The 16,618-nt window shown below is 41.6% G+C and overlaps 1 protein-coding gene across 8 annotated transcripts in view; it reads left to right on the forward strand.

Moving 5' to 3' along the window:
- Positions 1-16,618, forward strand: part of LOC127801033 (cleavage stimulation factor subunit 77) — a 76,570-nt gene that overhangs the window by 46,078 nt on the left and 13,874 nt on the right. For all 8 annotated transcript variants that reach the window (XR_008022927.1, XM_052335822.1, XM_052335820.1 and 5 more), the window contains one exon: positions 8,226-8,378. Coding sequence is in view for 7 of the 8 variants with exons in the window: in XM_052335822.1 (XP_052191782.1) it covers positions 8,226-8,378 (153 nt within the window). In the remaining variant the exon portion in view is untranslated. The remainder of the gene's footprint in view (positions 1-8,225; positions 8,379-16,618) is intronic.

Below are 16,618 nucleotides of genomic sequence, written 5' to 3' on the forward strand. Positions count from 1 at the left end.
CTAGGAGACCACAAACTCCAATGCAAACTCAAGAATATGAACTGATGGAAGATCCCATTACGACGGATAATCAAGAAGATGATGAGAAGAGTGAGTCATGTTGTGAGGAAGAAGAACCAATCAATAACATTGATCTTTCGATTGCCATAAGGAATGGGGTAAGGTCTTGTATGAGAAGTTCTAAGTATCCTATATCGGATTATGTTGCATATACTAAGTTATCAAGAAATTTCAAAACCTTTGTTGCAAAGATTGATGAGATTCATGTTCCTAGAAATGTTCAAAAGGTACTTTAAGATCCAAATTGGAAGAAAGTGGTGCTAGAAGAGATGAATGCGTTAAATGATAATGAGACTTGGGAGATGGTGAAGTTACCAGAAAGGAAGAAAACAGTTGGCAGTAAATGGATCTTCTTTGTGAAGTATAAACCAAATGGAACGATAGAACGATATAAGGCAAGACTAGTAGCACAAGATTTTACTCAAACCTGGAATTGATTACGAAGAAACCTGTGCACTAGTTGCCAAACTTAACTCAATCAGAGTTCTATTGTCTATTGTTGCTAATTTAGATTGGAAATTACACTAACTAGATATCAAGAATGCTTTTCTCGATGGCACATTAGAAGAGGAAGTATACATGAGAGTTCCTCCTGGATTTGAAGCAAAGGGAAGTCCAGATAAGGTATGTAAGCTAAAAGGGCCCTTTATAGTTTGAAACAATCACCTCGGGCTTGATTTACACGATTCAACATTGTTATGAAGGATCTTGGATACAATTGAGGGCAAACTAATCACACCCTGTCTGTAAAGAAGAATAAGTCAAGACAGCAAGCAATTCTCATTGTATATGTAGATGATATGATGATCACAGGTGATGATGAAATGGAGATTGAAAATCTTAAAAAGAGACTTCAAACTAAATTCATGGTAAAAGATCTTGGGGAACTAGGATACTTTCTTGGAATGGAGGTTACAAGAAGTCACAAACGAATCTTCTTTTCACAAAGAAAGTACACATTTGACTTACTTAAAGAGACAAGAAAACTTGGGTGTAAACTTTCTAGTACGCTCCTGTCACGATCCTCGCGTAACAATAGTGAGATTTCCAACTCGGGTAGGATTGGATTAGTAGCTGCTCAATCCGAGCAGTTGCAGAAACGAATTTGAGAGGGAGGAAGAGAGAAAATAGAGAGAGAGAGAGAGAGAAGAATGACAGGGAGAAACATAATTTGGTAATTCTCATTCATGCCATCCATAGTCAGATAATTGACTATAAGTAGGCTGCCCAAGGGCAGATTCCCAGCTCGACCGTCGCAACCAATCAGCCAGCTGGCCCATGCACAGAATATACCACTTGTCCACTTATGCTAACAAGAAAATACTGAAATAAGAAGTTATAGCAACGTAGCGAATGCAAAAAATAAAAATTGACAGTAATAAAGGGTATAAGAGCTGGTGACGCGTGACAATTCCTCCCCCGTTAGCCCTTTCTTGTCCTCAAGGAAGGCTGAGGAGGCTGGCGGACCTAGGAAACTGCTGCAGTAGCTGCGGTAGGTATTCCCATGTGCTCTCTTCCTCTCCTGCGCCCTGCCATTTAACCAACACTTGTATGATAGGGGCCCCCTGCCTGTAGAAGACTCGACGATCCAATATCACCTCCGGCTCCACCAATCTGCTTGCCTCCTTCAGTAGTTGTGGCAGCAAAGGACTCACCAGTTGTGATCCAGCTGACTTCTTCAATAGCGAAACATGGAATATAGGGTGGATGCGCGACTCCTTTGGAAGTTTCAGTTAGAGATGGAAAAATGGGCTTGGCCTGACGAGCTGGCCCGTTGGGGCCCGGCCCGGCATCGGGCTAGGGCTAGCATTTTGCTGGCCCATTTAAGGCTGGGCCAATTTGGCCCGGCCCGCTTGGCCTGCTAGTCGCCCCCCCCCCCCCCAAACAGCTTGCTCCCAAACAGCCCGCGCCCCTCGCTCTCAGCCTCGCCTCTCGCCCTCTGTCTCGCCCTCGCCCTCACCTTCTGTCTCGCCCTCGTCTCGCTCTCGCCCTCGCCCTCGTCTCACCCTCTGTCTCGCCCTCGCTCGCCCTCTGTCACCCGCGCCCCTCACTCTCAGTCTCGCCCCTCGCCCTCTCTCGCTCATTGCCTGCTGCTGCTCGCCCTTGCTCTCACGCCGCCTACCTCTGGGCTAGCCAGCGGGCCCGTGTAGGGTCGGGCTAGGGTCAGCAATCTGCTGGCCCGTTTTTAAGCGGGCTGATTTGGCCCGGCCTGCGGGCCACTTGGTGCCGGGCCGGGCCGGGCCGGCCCGACCCGTTTGCCATCTCTGGTTTCAGTCGATAAGCCACCCAACCAACTCTGGCAATTATGGGAAATGGCCCGAAATACTTTGGGCTAAGCTTAGATACAAGCCCGGACGAAATGGATTTAAGATGAGGATATCGCAGCCTTAGGAAAACTTCCTCACCCACTTCGAACTCTCGGTCACTCCTTTTGCGGTCAGACATCTGTTTCATCCTATTTTGAGCGGATGCCAACTCCTTTTTTATCTGTTGCAATACCCTTTTCCTTTGTTGCAGATAGTCTTCCACCTTAGCCACTGTTGAGTAATTTCCCACAGCCGGTAGTAAGGGTGGTAGGTACCCAAAAAGAGCCTCGAATGGAGACATTTTGAGTGATGAGTGATGGTTAGAATTGTACCACCACTGAGCCATTGGCAACCACTTATTCCACTCTTTAGGGTGCAGGAAACTCATGCATCGTAGATAAGATTCCAAGCTTTGATTTACCCTCTCGGTTTGGCCATCCGTTTAAGGGTGATAAGCTGTGGACATGTTCAACCTCGTCCCCAAGGCTTTCATGAGCTCTTGCTATAGAATACTAGTAAACACTTTGTCTCGGTCGGAAATTATAACCTTTGGGACCCTATGAACCTTAACTACCTGGTCCAGGAAGGCACGAGCCACATCTTGGGCTGTGAATGGATGTGTCAGCCCTATGAAGTATGCGAACTTTGTGAGCCTGTCAACCACTACTAAAATGTTGTCCCTCCCTTCAGACTTCAGCAGCCCTTCAATGAAGTCCATAGATATGCTTTCCCAAGCTTGGTCTGAAATCGGTAAAGGTTGTAGAAGCCCAGGATAAGCCACCGTCTCACTCTTGCACCGCTTGCACACCTCACAGGCCATGACAAATTTCTTCACCTCTGCCTTAAGACCTTGCCAATAAAACAGTTGTTTTACCCTTAGATAGGTGTTTTGCACTCCCGAATGCCCTCCTAGAGCTGACTCATGAAGGGACCGTAGTATCCTCTCTTTGAGAGCATCATCGTCTCCAACCACTATCCTCCCCTGGTATCTTAGCACTCCTCCACTTAGGCTATACCCATCTCTCTCCTGGCTGCCTGTAGCAACTCTTTCCAATATCTATTTAATCCTTGCATTTCCTTCGTAGCTATCACTAATTTCCTTGCACCACTCAGGAATTACCGTAGTAATAAGGGACACTTCCCCAACCTCATGACACCTGGGTAAAGCATCGGCAGCCACATTTTCTTTCCCTCTTCGGTACTGGATCACATAGTCTAGCCCCATAAGCTTGGACATTCCCTTCTTTTGTAGCTGAGTGTACAATTTCTATTGTAGTAAAAACTTCAAACTCTCATGGTTGGTTTTAATTATAAACCTCCCTCCTTCGAAATCATGCCGCCATTTATCAACGGCCATCAACACAACCAGGAACTCCTTTTCATAAATACTTAACCCCACATGCCTTGGTCCCAGTGCACGGCTGAGAAAGGCCAGTGGTCTCCCGTCTTGCATCAACACTGCCCCAATGCCAGTTTCACTTGCATCCGTCTCCAATACAAAGGGTTTGTCAAAATCTGGTAACCCCGAAGTAGGCACCCTACTCACCACCTCCTTCACCCTTTCAAAGGCCATGTCAGCCTCTTCACCCCACTTAAATCCTTCATTCTTCATGCTAATGACCCCATATCCCTTGACAAATCTGCGGTAGTAACCTGTGAGGCCCAAGAATCTCCTTAAAGCTCTGACCGATTTGGGTTTTGGCCAATTCAACATTGCCTCTATCTTGCTTTGATCGGTGCTAACCCCATTTTCCGATATCACATGCCCCAGGTACTCTACTTGGCTTTGATTAAAAGCACATTTAGACTTCTTGATATAGAGCTGGTTGGATTTAAGGATCTCAAAGGTGGTTTTAAGGTGTTGTAGGTGAGTTTCAAAAGAGGGGCTATAGTATGTCATCGAAGAAAACTAATATAAATTTTCTTAAGTAAGGCTAAAAAATTCGGTTCATTAGTGATTGAAAGGTGGCAGGGGCATTAGTGAGCCCAAATGGCATCACTAAAAACTCAAAATGTCCATGATGGGTTCTAAAGGCTGTTTTAGGGGTGTCTTTGGGTTTCATCCTAATTTGATGATAACCCGAACGAAGATCAAGCTTGGAAAAGAATTTGGATTGACTTAGCTCATCCAAGAGATCTTCCACCAAAGGTATAGGGAATTTGTCTTTGATAGTTATGGCGTTAAGTTGGTGATAATCCACACAAAAACGCCATGAACCATCTTTTTTCCTCACCAATAAAATCGGAGAAGCAAAGGGGCTATGGCTGGGTTTAACAATAGACTATTACAACATTTCCCTAACCATAGTTTCTATAACAGATTTCTGAATGGGTGGGTATCTGTAGGATCTCACATTAACAGGCTCTGAGTTGGGTTTAAGATGGATAACATGGTCAAACTCTCGATTGGGGGGTAAGCCTTTTGGTTCTTGGAATAGATCATTAAACTCAATCAGCAATTTATCAAGTAAGGCAGTGTTTTGTACCTGTTTCTCAGGGGTGTCCGGAGCCTTGATGCTGAAATAGGCTTCTCCTGGCTCAGCACTGCCCGACTCCTCTTCTATTGACACAATTGCGTTAACCTTCCCCACTTGTTCTTAAATACCTTGTGGAGCCTTTTTCCAGTTATCATCTTGCATACCTCTGCTTCCCTTCCTCCTGAAAGAGTCAGTCTCCTTCCTCCTTTCTCAAAGGAGACTTCCATCCTATTAAAATCGAAACTAATAGGACTAACTTCTTTCATCCAATCTACGCCCAATACGACATCACATCCCCCTAAGCCCAACAGCCTCAAGTCAGCCTCAAATGGTTCCCCCTGCATCTCCTAGCAGAACTCTCGGCATGTTGACTTACTTATTACCCTGCTTCCGTTGGATACAGTTACACTCAGTGGTGTACTCGCCAATTTGCACTTAAGCTTTCTCGCCATTCCTTCATCAAGGAAGCTATGAGTGCTTCCACTATCAATCAGGATCATCAAGCTGCAGTCATTCACCTTCCCTTCAACCTTAATTATTTTATTGTTAGGGACTCCCTTGAGTGCATGTATGGAAATTTCTCCATCGTGCTCCCCTTCACTCTCTTCTTCAGCAGCTTCTTCTTCTCCTTCTTGCATCCCTTCCTCATCGCCTTCTAACAACAAAATTTGTCTCTTACATTGGTGTCTAGGGAAGTACTTGTCCCCACACCTATAGCACAACCTCGACAGTCTCCTTTGATCTCCCAACCGACCACCATATGATGGGAATCCTCCTCCAACCACATTCTTTGTTGCAGCATTCTCCTTGGCTGCTTCCCTAGTGGGGTTCCTATTTCCCGGAGGAAACGTTCCTGGTCCCATGCTTCTCTGTTGCTGTTTCTGCTTCTTCACTAGAGCTTCAACCACCATCTCCTGTAGCCGCGCGCTTTCTAACGCCTGCTCGATCATTCTGGGCTTTAATACTTTCACCATGGGTCTCAGTTCATCATTCAACCCACTTAAATAACTGGACACGAAATAAGCTTTAGATAGGTGCAGATTATGGTGAATCATAAGGGACTTAAGCTCCTCAAACCGTTTTTGGTAGGATTCGACACTCCCAACCTGCTTCAGCTTATTAAACTCTTCTACCACATCCACCATACTTCTTTCTCCAAAGCGTTCATTCAATTTTTCTGCAAATTCCTCCCAAGTGTGAGTCCTTCCCATTCCCACACATCCTTGATACCATGCGTCCACCACCTTGTTAAAGTAGGCTGACACCAACGTGATCCTTTGTCTCTCAGGCATATTATACCATTCGAATACTCTCTCACACCTCCTGACCCACCATCGGGGATTGGCTCCCTCGAAGGTTGGTATCTCCATTCGGCGCATAGGAAACCCAGGTGGTTGGTGATGAACTTGGTCATCTCTCCTTCTCCTCACTGATCCTTCCATTTGCTCTTCAGGTTCCATCTCGTTTTCCCGGTGGTCGTTTCCTTGGTTCATTATATGGTCCCCCAGAATAGGTTCCGTTCTTCCCCTGGGAGGAAAATCAGGCGAGAGTCTTATTGCATGTTATCCGGTAAACATCAACATAAATCGTTGCATCTGGGCTCCCAACTCATCCCTCACTCTCGCAATGGAACCATCCAGCCTACGTTCCATTCCTTCCATTGAACTCTCGACCTTACAGTCCAATGCTACGATTGCTTCGTGCTCCCTCGTAGCTCCCAACTCCAACCGATCGACTCGGTTGTGGAAATCGACCAGTGACGAGCTAACCTGTTGCAGCTGCGTCTCCAATCCTTTCATCCTAGTTCCATCCGCCATTGGTTCAATGTTATCAGCCGAGAATCGGTGCTCTGATACCAAGTTGTCACGATCCTCGCGTAACAATAGTGAGATTTCCAACCTGGGTAGAATTGGATTAGTAGCTGCTCAATCCGAGCAGTTGCAGAAACGAATTTGAGAGGGAGGAAGAGAGAAAATAGAGAGAGAGAGAAGAACGACAGGGAGAAACAAAATTTGGTAATTCTCATTCATGCCATCCATAGTCAGATAACTGACTATAAGTAGGCTGCCCAAGGGCAGATTCCTAGCCCGGCCGTTGCAACCAATCAGCCAGCTGGCCCATGCACAGAATATACCACTTGTCCACTTATGCTAACAAGAAAATACTGAAATAAGAAGTTACAGCAACGTAGCGAATGCAAAAAATAAAAATTGACAGTAATAAAGGGTATAAGAGCTGGTGACGCGTGACAACTCTTAGAGCGTAACTGGAAGCACAAGATGTCAGATAGTGATCCTCCAGTGAATAGAGAGTTATATCAACATTTGTTTAAAAAAGCTAGAGTCAGGGATATTATTGGTTTTTTAGATGCAGATTGGGTAGGAGCTATTAATGATAGCAACTCAACAACTAGGTATTGCACAAAGGTTTGGGGTAATCTAGTAACATAGAGAAGTAAAAAACAGTCCGTAGTTGCTCGAAACAATGCAAAAGCATAGTATAGAGCCATAACTCAAGGAACATGTGAACTCATTTGGATATAGTGGTTGATGACATACTTAAACATACCAGTAACAAGTCCTATGGAATTGTTTAGTGACAGCAAATCAGCTATCAGTGTAGTCTATAACCCAGTTCAACATGATCAGATGAAACATGTGAGAATTGGCAGAGACTTCATCAAGTCAAAGATTAAGAATGAGACTATTGCCTTATTCTACATTCCTACAAAGTCCTAGGAAACTGATGTTCTAACCAAAGTATTTCGGAAATCAAGTTTCAATATCTTTATTTGCAAGTTAGGAATGACGGACATCTATTCTCCAGCTTGTGGGGGAGTATAGGAAATGGAGACAAAGCATCCTTATTTTATGGGATCTCACAAATTGAGGGATCATGTATCCATATTTTCTGAATGCTTTGTCTCTCTTAGTTGGATGGGGATGTGTGAGTAAATTTGTATATAATGTGTTTAAGATTGTTTAGAATGTGTGTGAAAGATATCATTGTTGTTTTAGCTTGTACGATCATACATAATAACAATAGTTACTTGCCACTGATCCTCCAAGCATGAGCACCTTGGCTAATCAACTGAAATGACTGTAAACATCAGGTTGTATTTTGAGTATTTTCTCAGCATCTTTTCGAGTTGGTTCCATTTGACATTTAGGGTATGGAAGTGTAGATAATTGAAACCATGAACTATGTTGAGTCAGCCATGTCATGGATCCAAGTCATTTATGGCTCTCTAGCTCATAGAGTGGCATAATCTGGACAACTGTGGGAAAATATGACATTGTTATACATATCGGCACTGATTTGTTCTTTTGAAGAAGTTGTATCAATTTTTCTTTTTGGAACCATTACAACTGTTCTTTTGCAGGTTGAGCAAAGAAGGAAAGAAGCACTTTCCAGAACAAGTGAAGAGAGTCAGTCAGCTTTAGAGAGTTCACTACAAGATGTTGTTTCTCGTTACAGTTTCATGGATCTTTGGCCTTGCTCTTCAAAGGATTTGGATCATTTGGCAAGGCAAGAGGTACTTCCTTTTGCATTTTTTTTTATTTTTTTGTTATCAAAATTATCATTTCCAGAATAGTGTTGGTTCTTTGTCTCCTCTCTACCTTTATCATCCTTGCTATAGCTAAAGTAGTTGTTTTTGGTCTTCTTCAGACAGAAATTTTGCATACCGTTTGTGATTTAGATGTTTACTTGGTTGGATGTTCTGCAGATGGAGCTCTTAGGAGGTTCACATTTGGTATACCCCCAAGCACACCAACCCACAATTCTGGTCAAACCCCTTAAACTACTATGTCATGCCTTGTGACCAAAAGGACAAAGATCAATTGAGTTGTTCTATTCTTTGATGGACCATATGTACAAAGAGAAGCCCACCAAAAATCCAATAAATTTAAATTGATATTTCACATGGTTAATTGAATACAAATAGAGAATTGGTCAAAACAAATGAAGAAAAACCAAAAAAGTAATAAGTGGAATTATATGCGAATCATTGACTCGAGGTTAGTATGGGAAGTTGTTGCACTAAAACAGTTTAAGCTTGAAAGTTGAAGGTGTTGGATGAATTCTTCAAGATCTTATGTGAGTAAGAAGGAGAATATCTAGGGTGGAATTAGAATAAACTTGGTTGTTCAGTTGTGGAAAAGCAGCCCTGTATTTTGAAATTGTTAAGATATTATGATTTTTTTATATTAGGCAAATTTATATACACCGCATCTCTATATTATAGTTACCACATATTTTGTATGATATGTGGAATATATGTAAGATATATATTTTCCTTTGTGGTGGGATAGGTTCAATGGCGACAAAGGAGAAATATTTTTGCCCTTTTACATGGTATTGGAGCCTTAACCATAACCTAACCCTAGTTAGTTTAGAAGCAACAGTCATTGCTACCATCAGCCTTGTCTTAGCCATCAACCATCATAGTTTGTCATCATTGTTAGTTGTTGGCCTTGTCCCCATCAGTGGCTGTCCTTGTGCGGCTCGTCAGATCGTGCATCAGATTCACCTGCATTTTGTCACACATCTTTGTTGTCAATTGTCCTTCCATAACTCGTCAAATCGCATCGACTGTTCGTCTCCCTCACATTAGGTGACCTAGATCTTGACAACCCAAACCCCAACTATCTTAGACGCTGGCTATCTTGTGCGACCTAGGTCCTAATTCGTATCTGTGATGTTATTGGTGCATTATTTCGTTTATAATAAAATGAGTGAGATATGACAACATATTTAGGTAAGCTTTAGGCCTTATTATTGAATTCAATGAGCTCTTGCCATTCTGTGTAGATATAAAAAAGCAACAAGATCAGATGTTTACCATTCTTTGCCTTCACGGGATTAGGTCCGAGCTTGAGCTCGTCAAAACACAAATTTTGGGTAGTACTTATCTTTCGCCTTTGATGGAGGTCTTTGCTAGATTACTTCGAGCCTCTTCCTTTATTGTTGATTGTGGTGGTTCATTTCCTAAAGAACAATTTGCTCTTGTCACAACTTAGACTATATCCCATTCTGGTAGTACAGTTAATGGAGGGGGTTGTCATGGTGGTTGTTGTACTAGTGGACATGGACAACCGCGGTCCCAATATACCTTACTGCAATTGTCATGGCCACATCAAGGAGACTTGCTACAACCTTCATGTTTTCCCACCTCACACAACTAATACAACTCAAGTTGCCAATCATAGTTCAGTGATCCAGGATATTACAAATGGAACCTGGGATACCATTGATGGCTCCCCTTCAATGACTATCTCAGAGGAAAAGTGTGTGCAGTTCCTTAAGTTTTGCATTCCCCAATAGACTACTTCATCTACTCCATTTTTTTGCCCACCCTAGTAATCCCATAGCTTGTTTTACACAATCTTCATCTCTTAGCCCGTGGAACTTTGATTCAGATGCTACTAACCACATATTTGATAATAATTCCCTATGCTCTTATATTCAAAGCTTGAGGTCTTTACTTACTGTTATATTGGTTGATGGCTCCCAAGCCTCAATTAAGGGTATCGGGGGTGTTATGTGATGGTAAAATTTCATTAAAATTAAAAGGAAAATTCTATAGGACAGTTATAAGACCAGTCTTGCTGTATGGCTCGGAATGTTGGGCAGTCAAATACTAACATGAGCAAAAGACGAGTGTAGCGGAGATGAGGGTGTTAAGATGGATGTGCGGCCATACAAGAAAGGATAAAATTAGAAATGAAGTTATTCATAATAAGGTAGGAGTAGTGTCAATCGAGGAGAAGATGAGGGAGACTAGACTAAGATGGTTTGGTCATATGAGAAGGAGACCAAGAGACGCTCCTGTGAGGAGAGTTGATGAAATGGAACAATTAGTCAAAAAAAGAGGTAGAGTCAGACCCAAAAAGATTTTGGGAGAGACATTAAAGTTCGATGTGAAGTGTATGGATTTAAATGAAGATATGACAAAAGACAGAAATACATGAAAGTCTAGAATTCATGTAGCCGACCCCACATAGTGGGATAAAGGCTGGATATGTTGTTGTTGTTGTTATGTCTTTGTCCAAGATTGAAGGATCGGGTGAACCATTGGTACAGGGTGAGAGTCTTGAGGATTACACCCACTTGTCTCCATTTGACCCACTACTACTACTTCGCTCCTACATGTTCATTGCCATTTAGGGTATCCATCTCTGGTTAGTCTAAAGAAAATGGTTCTAGGTTTGTCTAGTCTTTCATTGTTAAAATGTGAGTCATATCAATTTGGGAAACACAATCATAGTTCCTTTCCTAGCCGAGTTAGTCAACTTGTTAGTTCTCTTTTTTACTTATTCTAATGTCTAGGGACCTAGTTGTGTTCCTTCAAAACAAGGGTTTCATTACTTTGTTACTTTTATTGATGTTTTTTCATGAAATGCTTGGTTATATTTAATGAAAAATTGATTCGACTTATTTTTCATCTTCGCTACCTTTTGTGCTGGAATTTACACCCAATTTAATGTGTCCATTTGGACTCTTTGTAGTGATAATGCACTCCAATACCTGTTTGCTCTTTTTCAATCTTACATGGCATCCAAAGGGATTCTTCACCAAACTTCTTACCCTGGCACACCCTAGCAAAATGGGATTGTTGAATGAAAGAATCATCATCTCATTGAGACTAAACTTTTTCTTCAGATGTACACCCACATTTAGTATTGGCTTGATGTTGTTTTCATAGCATGTTAATCAATTGGATGCCTTCCTCTAGCCTTTTTCCTCGAACTAACGTATACTCCTTTCCACCTTGTATAGTTGGTTGTACCTATTTTGTCCATCAGCTTGCTGCTAACCGCAATAAATTGTATGCATAGTCTCTCAAGTGTGTTTTCCTTAGTTATTCTTATTTTTTAAAAGGATATTTATGCTACTCCCTTGAGTTGTCTTGATGTTTTCTCTCTGTTGATATAACCTTCTTTGAGTCCACCCCTTTCTTTCCTCAGTCCTCTACTTTGTCTGAGTTGATGTCTGTTAGTTTATTTTTGCCTATTCCTAGTTTCGATCCTCCATATCCATCCTCCTCCCGATTCAATTATACAAATCTTCAGACCTACCAACTCCATCCTTAACATTTGGACACATAAGCAAAGCGAGTAGTAGGTGCATTCATGGAGCACATAGTTGATCTTAATGGACCACGACCCTTATCCTCTGTGTTGGTTAATCTTCCCTCCTCTAGTCCATCTTTTCCTGATCTTGATTTGTCAATTGCCCTTCAAAAGGTGCTCCTTGTTGTACTACTTAGCATCCTTTTCAAGTGAGCTTAGTTATCATGCTTTTGTTTTATGTTTCTAGTCCTAACAATGTTATAGAAGCTCTTTCTCATTTGGGGTGGTGGGATGCAATGGTTGAAGAAATGTCTACCTTACATTCCAATGGGACTTTGGACTTATAGCTCTTCCTCTAGGTAAGTCCATTGTGGGTTGTCACTAGATTTATACTAACAAGGTTTGTCCCAATGGTCTCATTGTTTGCCTCAAGGCCCAGCTTATTGCTAAAGGCTACACTCAAATTTTTGGCCTTGATTATGGGGACACCTTTTCTCTTGTGGCCATGATCTCCTTAGTTTGGACATTCCAGTCTTTGGTTGCTACTACACACCACTGCCTTTTCGTTAACTTGATATCAAGAATGCCTTTCTTTATGGTGACAAGAGGAGGTTATATAGAGCAACCTCTTAGCTTTGTTACTCAAGGAGAATCTAGGTGGTTTTGTTGTCTTCAGAAATCTTGTATGGCCTTAACAATCTCCCCAAGCTTGGTTTGGAAGATTCAGTTTAGTGACCATGGAGTTTGGGTTTGCTCGAAGTGGAGCTGGTCACTCAATTTTTTATCGCTCTAAATTCAGTTGCCACGTTCTTTTGGTGGTGTATGTGGATGATATTATTATTACCAAGGATGATGAGGTCGAAATCCAACAACATTTTCAAACCAAGGATTTGGGTAACTTGAAATATTTTTTGGGCATTGAAGTAGAATGATGAAGGACTTGCATTTATATCTCTCAAAGAAATATGCATTTGATATGCTTAAAGAAATAGGGATGATTGAATGCAAACAATTAGATACTCCTATGGATCCAAATATCAAATTATTACCAGGACATATGAGCCTATTTCTGACCTAGGCTTTATCATTAGTGAGAAAGCAAACTTAACTACCTTATAGTCACCCATCTTGATATTTCATTTGCGGTCATTGTAGTAAGTCAGTTTCTAGATTCTCCTTGTGACAGTCACTGAGATGTAGTGATTTATATCCTTTGATATGTTAAAGGCACCCTTGGTTGTGGTATATTGTATCCGTGTAATTAATGAAGGTTAGAATCAGGAGAGAAGAGTAACAAAGAATGCCTTGATCTTGTATTGAATGAATAACAAATATAAGCTAGCTGGTATTTATACTCAGCTAATAACAAAAGGCGTTAAGCCTTAACAGCAAACAAGATAACAAAAAAACTAATTGAAATTAAATAGAAACAACAGCTAAATAAGAAACAAAAATACAAATACAAATACTATCTATTATCATTTTCTTCAACAATCCGAATTATGTACATAATCAAATTGTGGGATATACAAATATTAATTGGACAGGTTCTCCTAATGTCAAGCAATCCACATTTGGATACTACATATTTGTTGGTGGCAACCTAGTCTCTTGGAAAAGTAAGAAACAAAGCATTATTGCTAGATCTAGTGTTGAGGTTTAATATAGGGCTATGACCCTAGCAACATGTGAGTTGATATGATTAAAACAACTTGTTAGGTAGTTGGGAATAATTCAGGTCAAGTCTATCCAGTTAATTTGTGACAATCAAATTGCAATGCATATTGCTTTTAACCTCATTTTCCATGAGAAAACCAAAAACATTGAGATTGATTGTCATTTTGTCAAAGAAAAGTTGCTTTTTGAAGATATTGTCACAACATTTGTGGGTTCTTATAACCAATTAGCGTATCTATTCACTAAGTCTCTCAAAGGTCCTCCTGTGAGCTACATATGCACCATGTGGGGCAATTGTATGATTTTCTATTTTGTATTAAATTTGATTTAATTTAACTCGATTAAATAGATATTAGGGATAATTTTAACTTAATTTAGTTTAACCAACTTCTTTTCTTACTTAGGGCTTAGGGGGTGTCGTGTGGAAAAGTTAAGGGACGTTTTTGGCAAAAAATAGAAGTTCAGGGGATGTATAAGCCAAAGATCCAAAATTTAAGTGGTGTACAGTCAATTTACTTAATGTTATTAATAATGGAGGATGTGTAGTGGCTAATTTTGGAATGTTTAGGGACTAATTGGTGAATTTTAAAGTTTAGGGCGTGTTTGGGCCAATTAACCAAAGTTTTGGGGGGGGGGGGGGGAGGGGTTAATTTACCCTTTTGAAATAAATTGGTAATAAATAATATTATAATGTTGGTTATATCATCAATATTAGTATTGTTATCAGAAAATTGCAATTGTTCTTTTTTTTTTTTTGAAATAAGTGAGCGCAATTATATTAATGAAAGCATAGTAGATGTACATCAATGACCCGGAACAAGAGGGTTCCAAAGAAACTATACCAACCAAAACATCCCCCCCCCCCCTACAACACAAGCCATTAGGGGGAAAATGACAACTCAAAACTGACATTATAGCCAACAAGCCTAGAATAGGGAGAAGAACTTAGTGGCCAAGAGCAGAGGTTGACATGATGACCTGATCCACCGAGTAAGGGAAAGATGGCTTCACAGCTCGCTCTCATGCCACTAACCTAGCAAGTTAAAGATATCAACCGCACCTAACCCCCTCGATCTTTGAAAATTAGTCTATTCCGCTCCAACCACATTGTCCATAGCGCTGAATAAAAGAGAGACTTCCATACCCTCCTTTGACCTTTACCCTGAGCAAAGAAATTTCATTGCTCAAATAGGACCCCAACTGATCTCGGACGAATCCACTCATAGCCCCACTAACTAAAGATTTGCCGCCACAAGCACAAGACAGCCTCACAATGGTCAAAGAGGTGGTCCACAAACTTTGAGACAGAGCCACAAAAGACGCAAAACAGATCATCCTCCTGCAGAAATCCTTTCCTGCCCAGATTGTCCTTTGTGTTAATTTTACCCCATATGACCAACCACACAAACAACTCCACTTTTGGAGGAGCTAAACTACCCCAAACCCGAGCTGCCACTGAATTAATTTGAGTGACATTGGAACCAAACATTAGGGAGCAAAGCCTCTCATTGAATGAGTGTGACGAAAAGGAACCAGCCGCTTCAAGCTACCAAAATACCCTATCCCTCATCCCACTTACCAAATGAACTTGGGAGATAACTCTCAGCAGCTCAGCTCGAATAGACTCTTCTCTATCAAGAAGCGGCCTTCTCTAGCTAAGGCTCCAAAACCATTCGTTATTCACCCAAAACCCCAAATTTGCCACTCTCCTCCCTTTATCCCAGGACACCGCATACAACCGAGGGAACAAACCCGAAAGGGAGGAGATACCCACCCAAGTGTCTTCCCAAAACTGAGTCAAATCGCCCTTACCTAGCCAGATTTTAACCCCTTCCATGGCCACAACCTGAACATCATTACTATTGGAATAAGAGTCAACAATGCCCCTCCACCAAGAACTAAAACTTCGCTTAACCTCCACATCATTGATTCCAACGAAGATACCATTATGCCTAGCCACAATGACTTCACACCAAAGCTGATCCCCCCCCCCCACTAATCATCCTCCATAGCCATTTAAAGAGCCAGGCTTTGTTTTTGGCCAACAAGGACCCCACCCCAAGCCCACCCAGCTTCTTAGGAAACTCAACCAATTTCCATCTAGCAAGAGCCATTTTTACCACACCCTCATTCCTGGACCATAGGAACTTTCTTTATAGCTTAACAATCTATTTAGCCACCTCGATAGGAATTCTAAAAAGAGACATGTAGTATATTGGCAAATGGTTCAGAACCGATTTTATCAGTGATAATTGGCCAGCCATGGATACAATCCTAGCCTTCCATGAAGCCAGCCGACTCTTAATCCTTTCCACAACTGCCTTCCAAGCCACAACCCTCTTTGGATTAATTCCCAGCTGGAAACCAGGTATGGAATTGGGAAAGGAACAGATTTACACCTCAACAAAGTAGCAACCTCCATCAACCAATCTTGATTAACATTAACTGCAGAGAGGCTGGACTTTTTAAAACTAATACGAATGCCAGACATGAGCTCAAAGCATCTAAGAATCCGCTTGAGGGCATGCATACATCCTAGCTCAGCTCGGCAAAAAATCAATGCGTTGTCTGCAAACTGGAGAATAGGGATTTGCATAGGAGGAGACCCCACTAGGATACTCGTAAACAAATCTAGATCCATGGCCTGCGAGAATAGCCTGTTAAGACCCTCGCCTGCCAATAAAAACAGGAGCGGGGACAACGGATCCCCTCGGCGAAGACTACGCCCATTGTTGTTAAAATCCCGATTTTATGCGTACGATTTTACGATTTTACGATTCGAAGACCCCCAAACGATTCAAATCCCATGTAAAATCCAATTTGGGATAAAATCCTATAAAATCTCGATTTTACATGTACGATTTTACGATTTTACGCTTCAGAGATCCCCAAACGATTTTACGATTCAAATACCTCCATTGATTTAAGTTGTAATTTAGAGGATGCTTCCAACGTCTCAATGTCACATAGCATCTGACATTGGAACTTATGCAATGAATTGTTATATTTTGCCTCTAAATTGGAA

Source organism: Diospyros lotus, chromosome 5, assembly GCF_014633365.1.
Source record: "Diospyros lotus cultivar Yz01 chromosome 5, ASM1463336v1, whole genome shotgun sequence".
Taxonomy (NCBI): Eukaryota; Viridiplantae; Streptophyta; class Magnoliopsida; order Ericales; family Ebenaceae; genus Diospyros; species Diospyros lotus.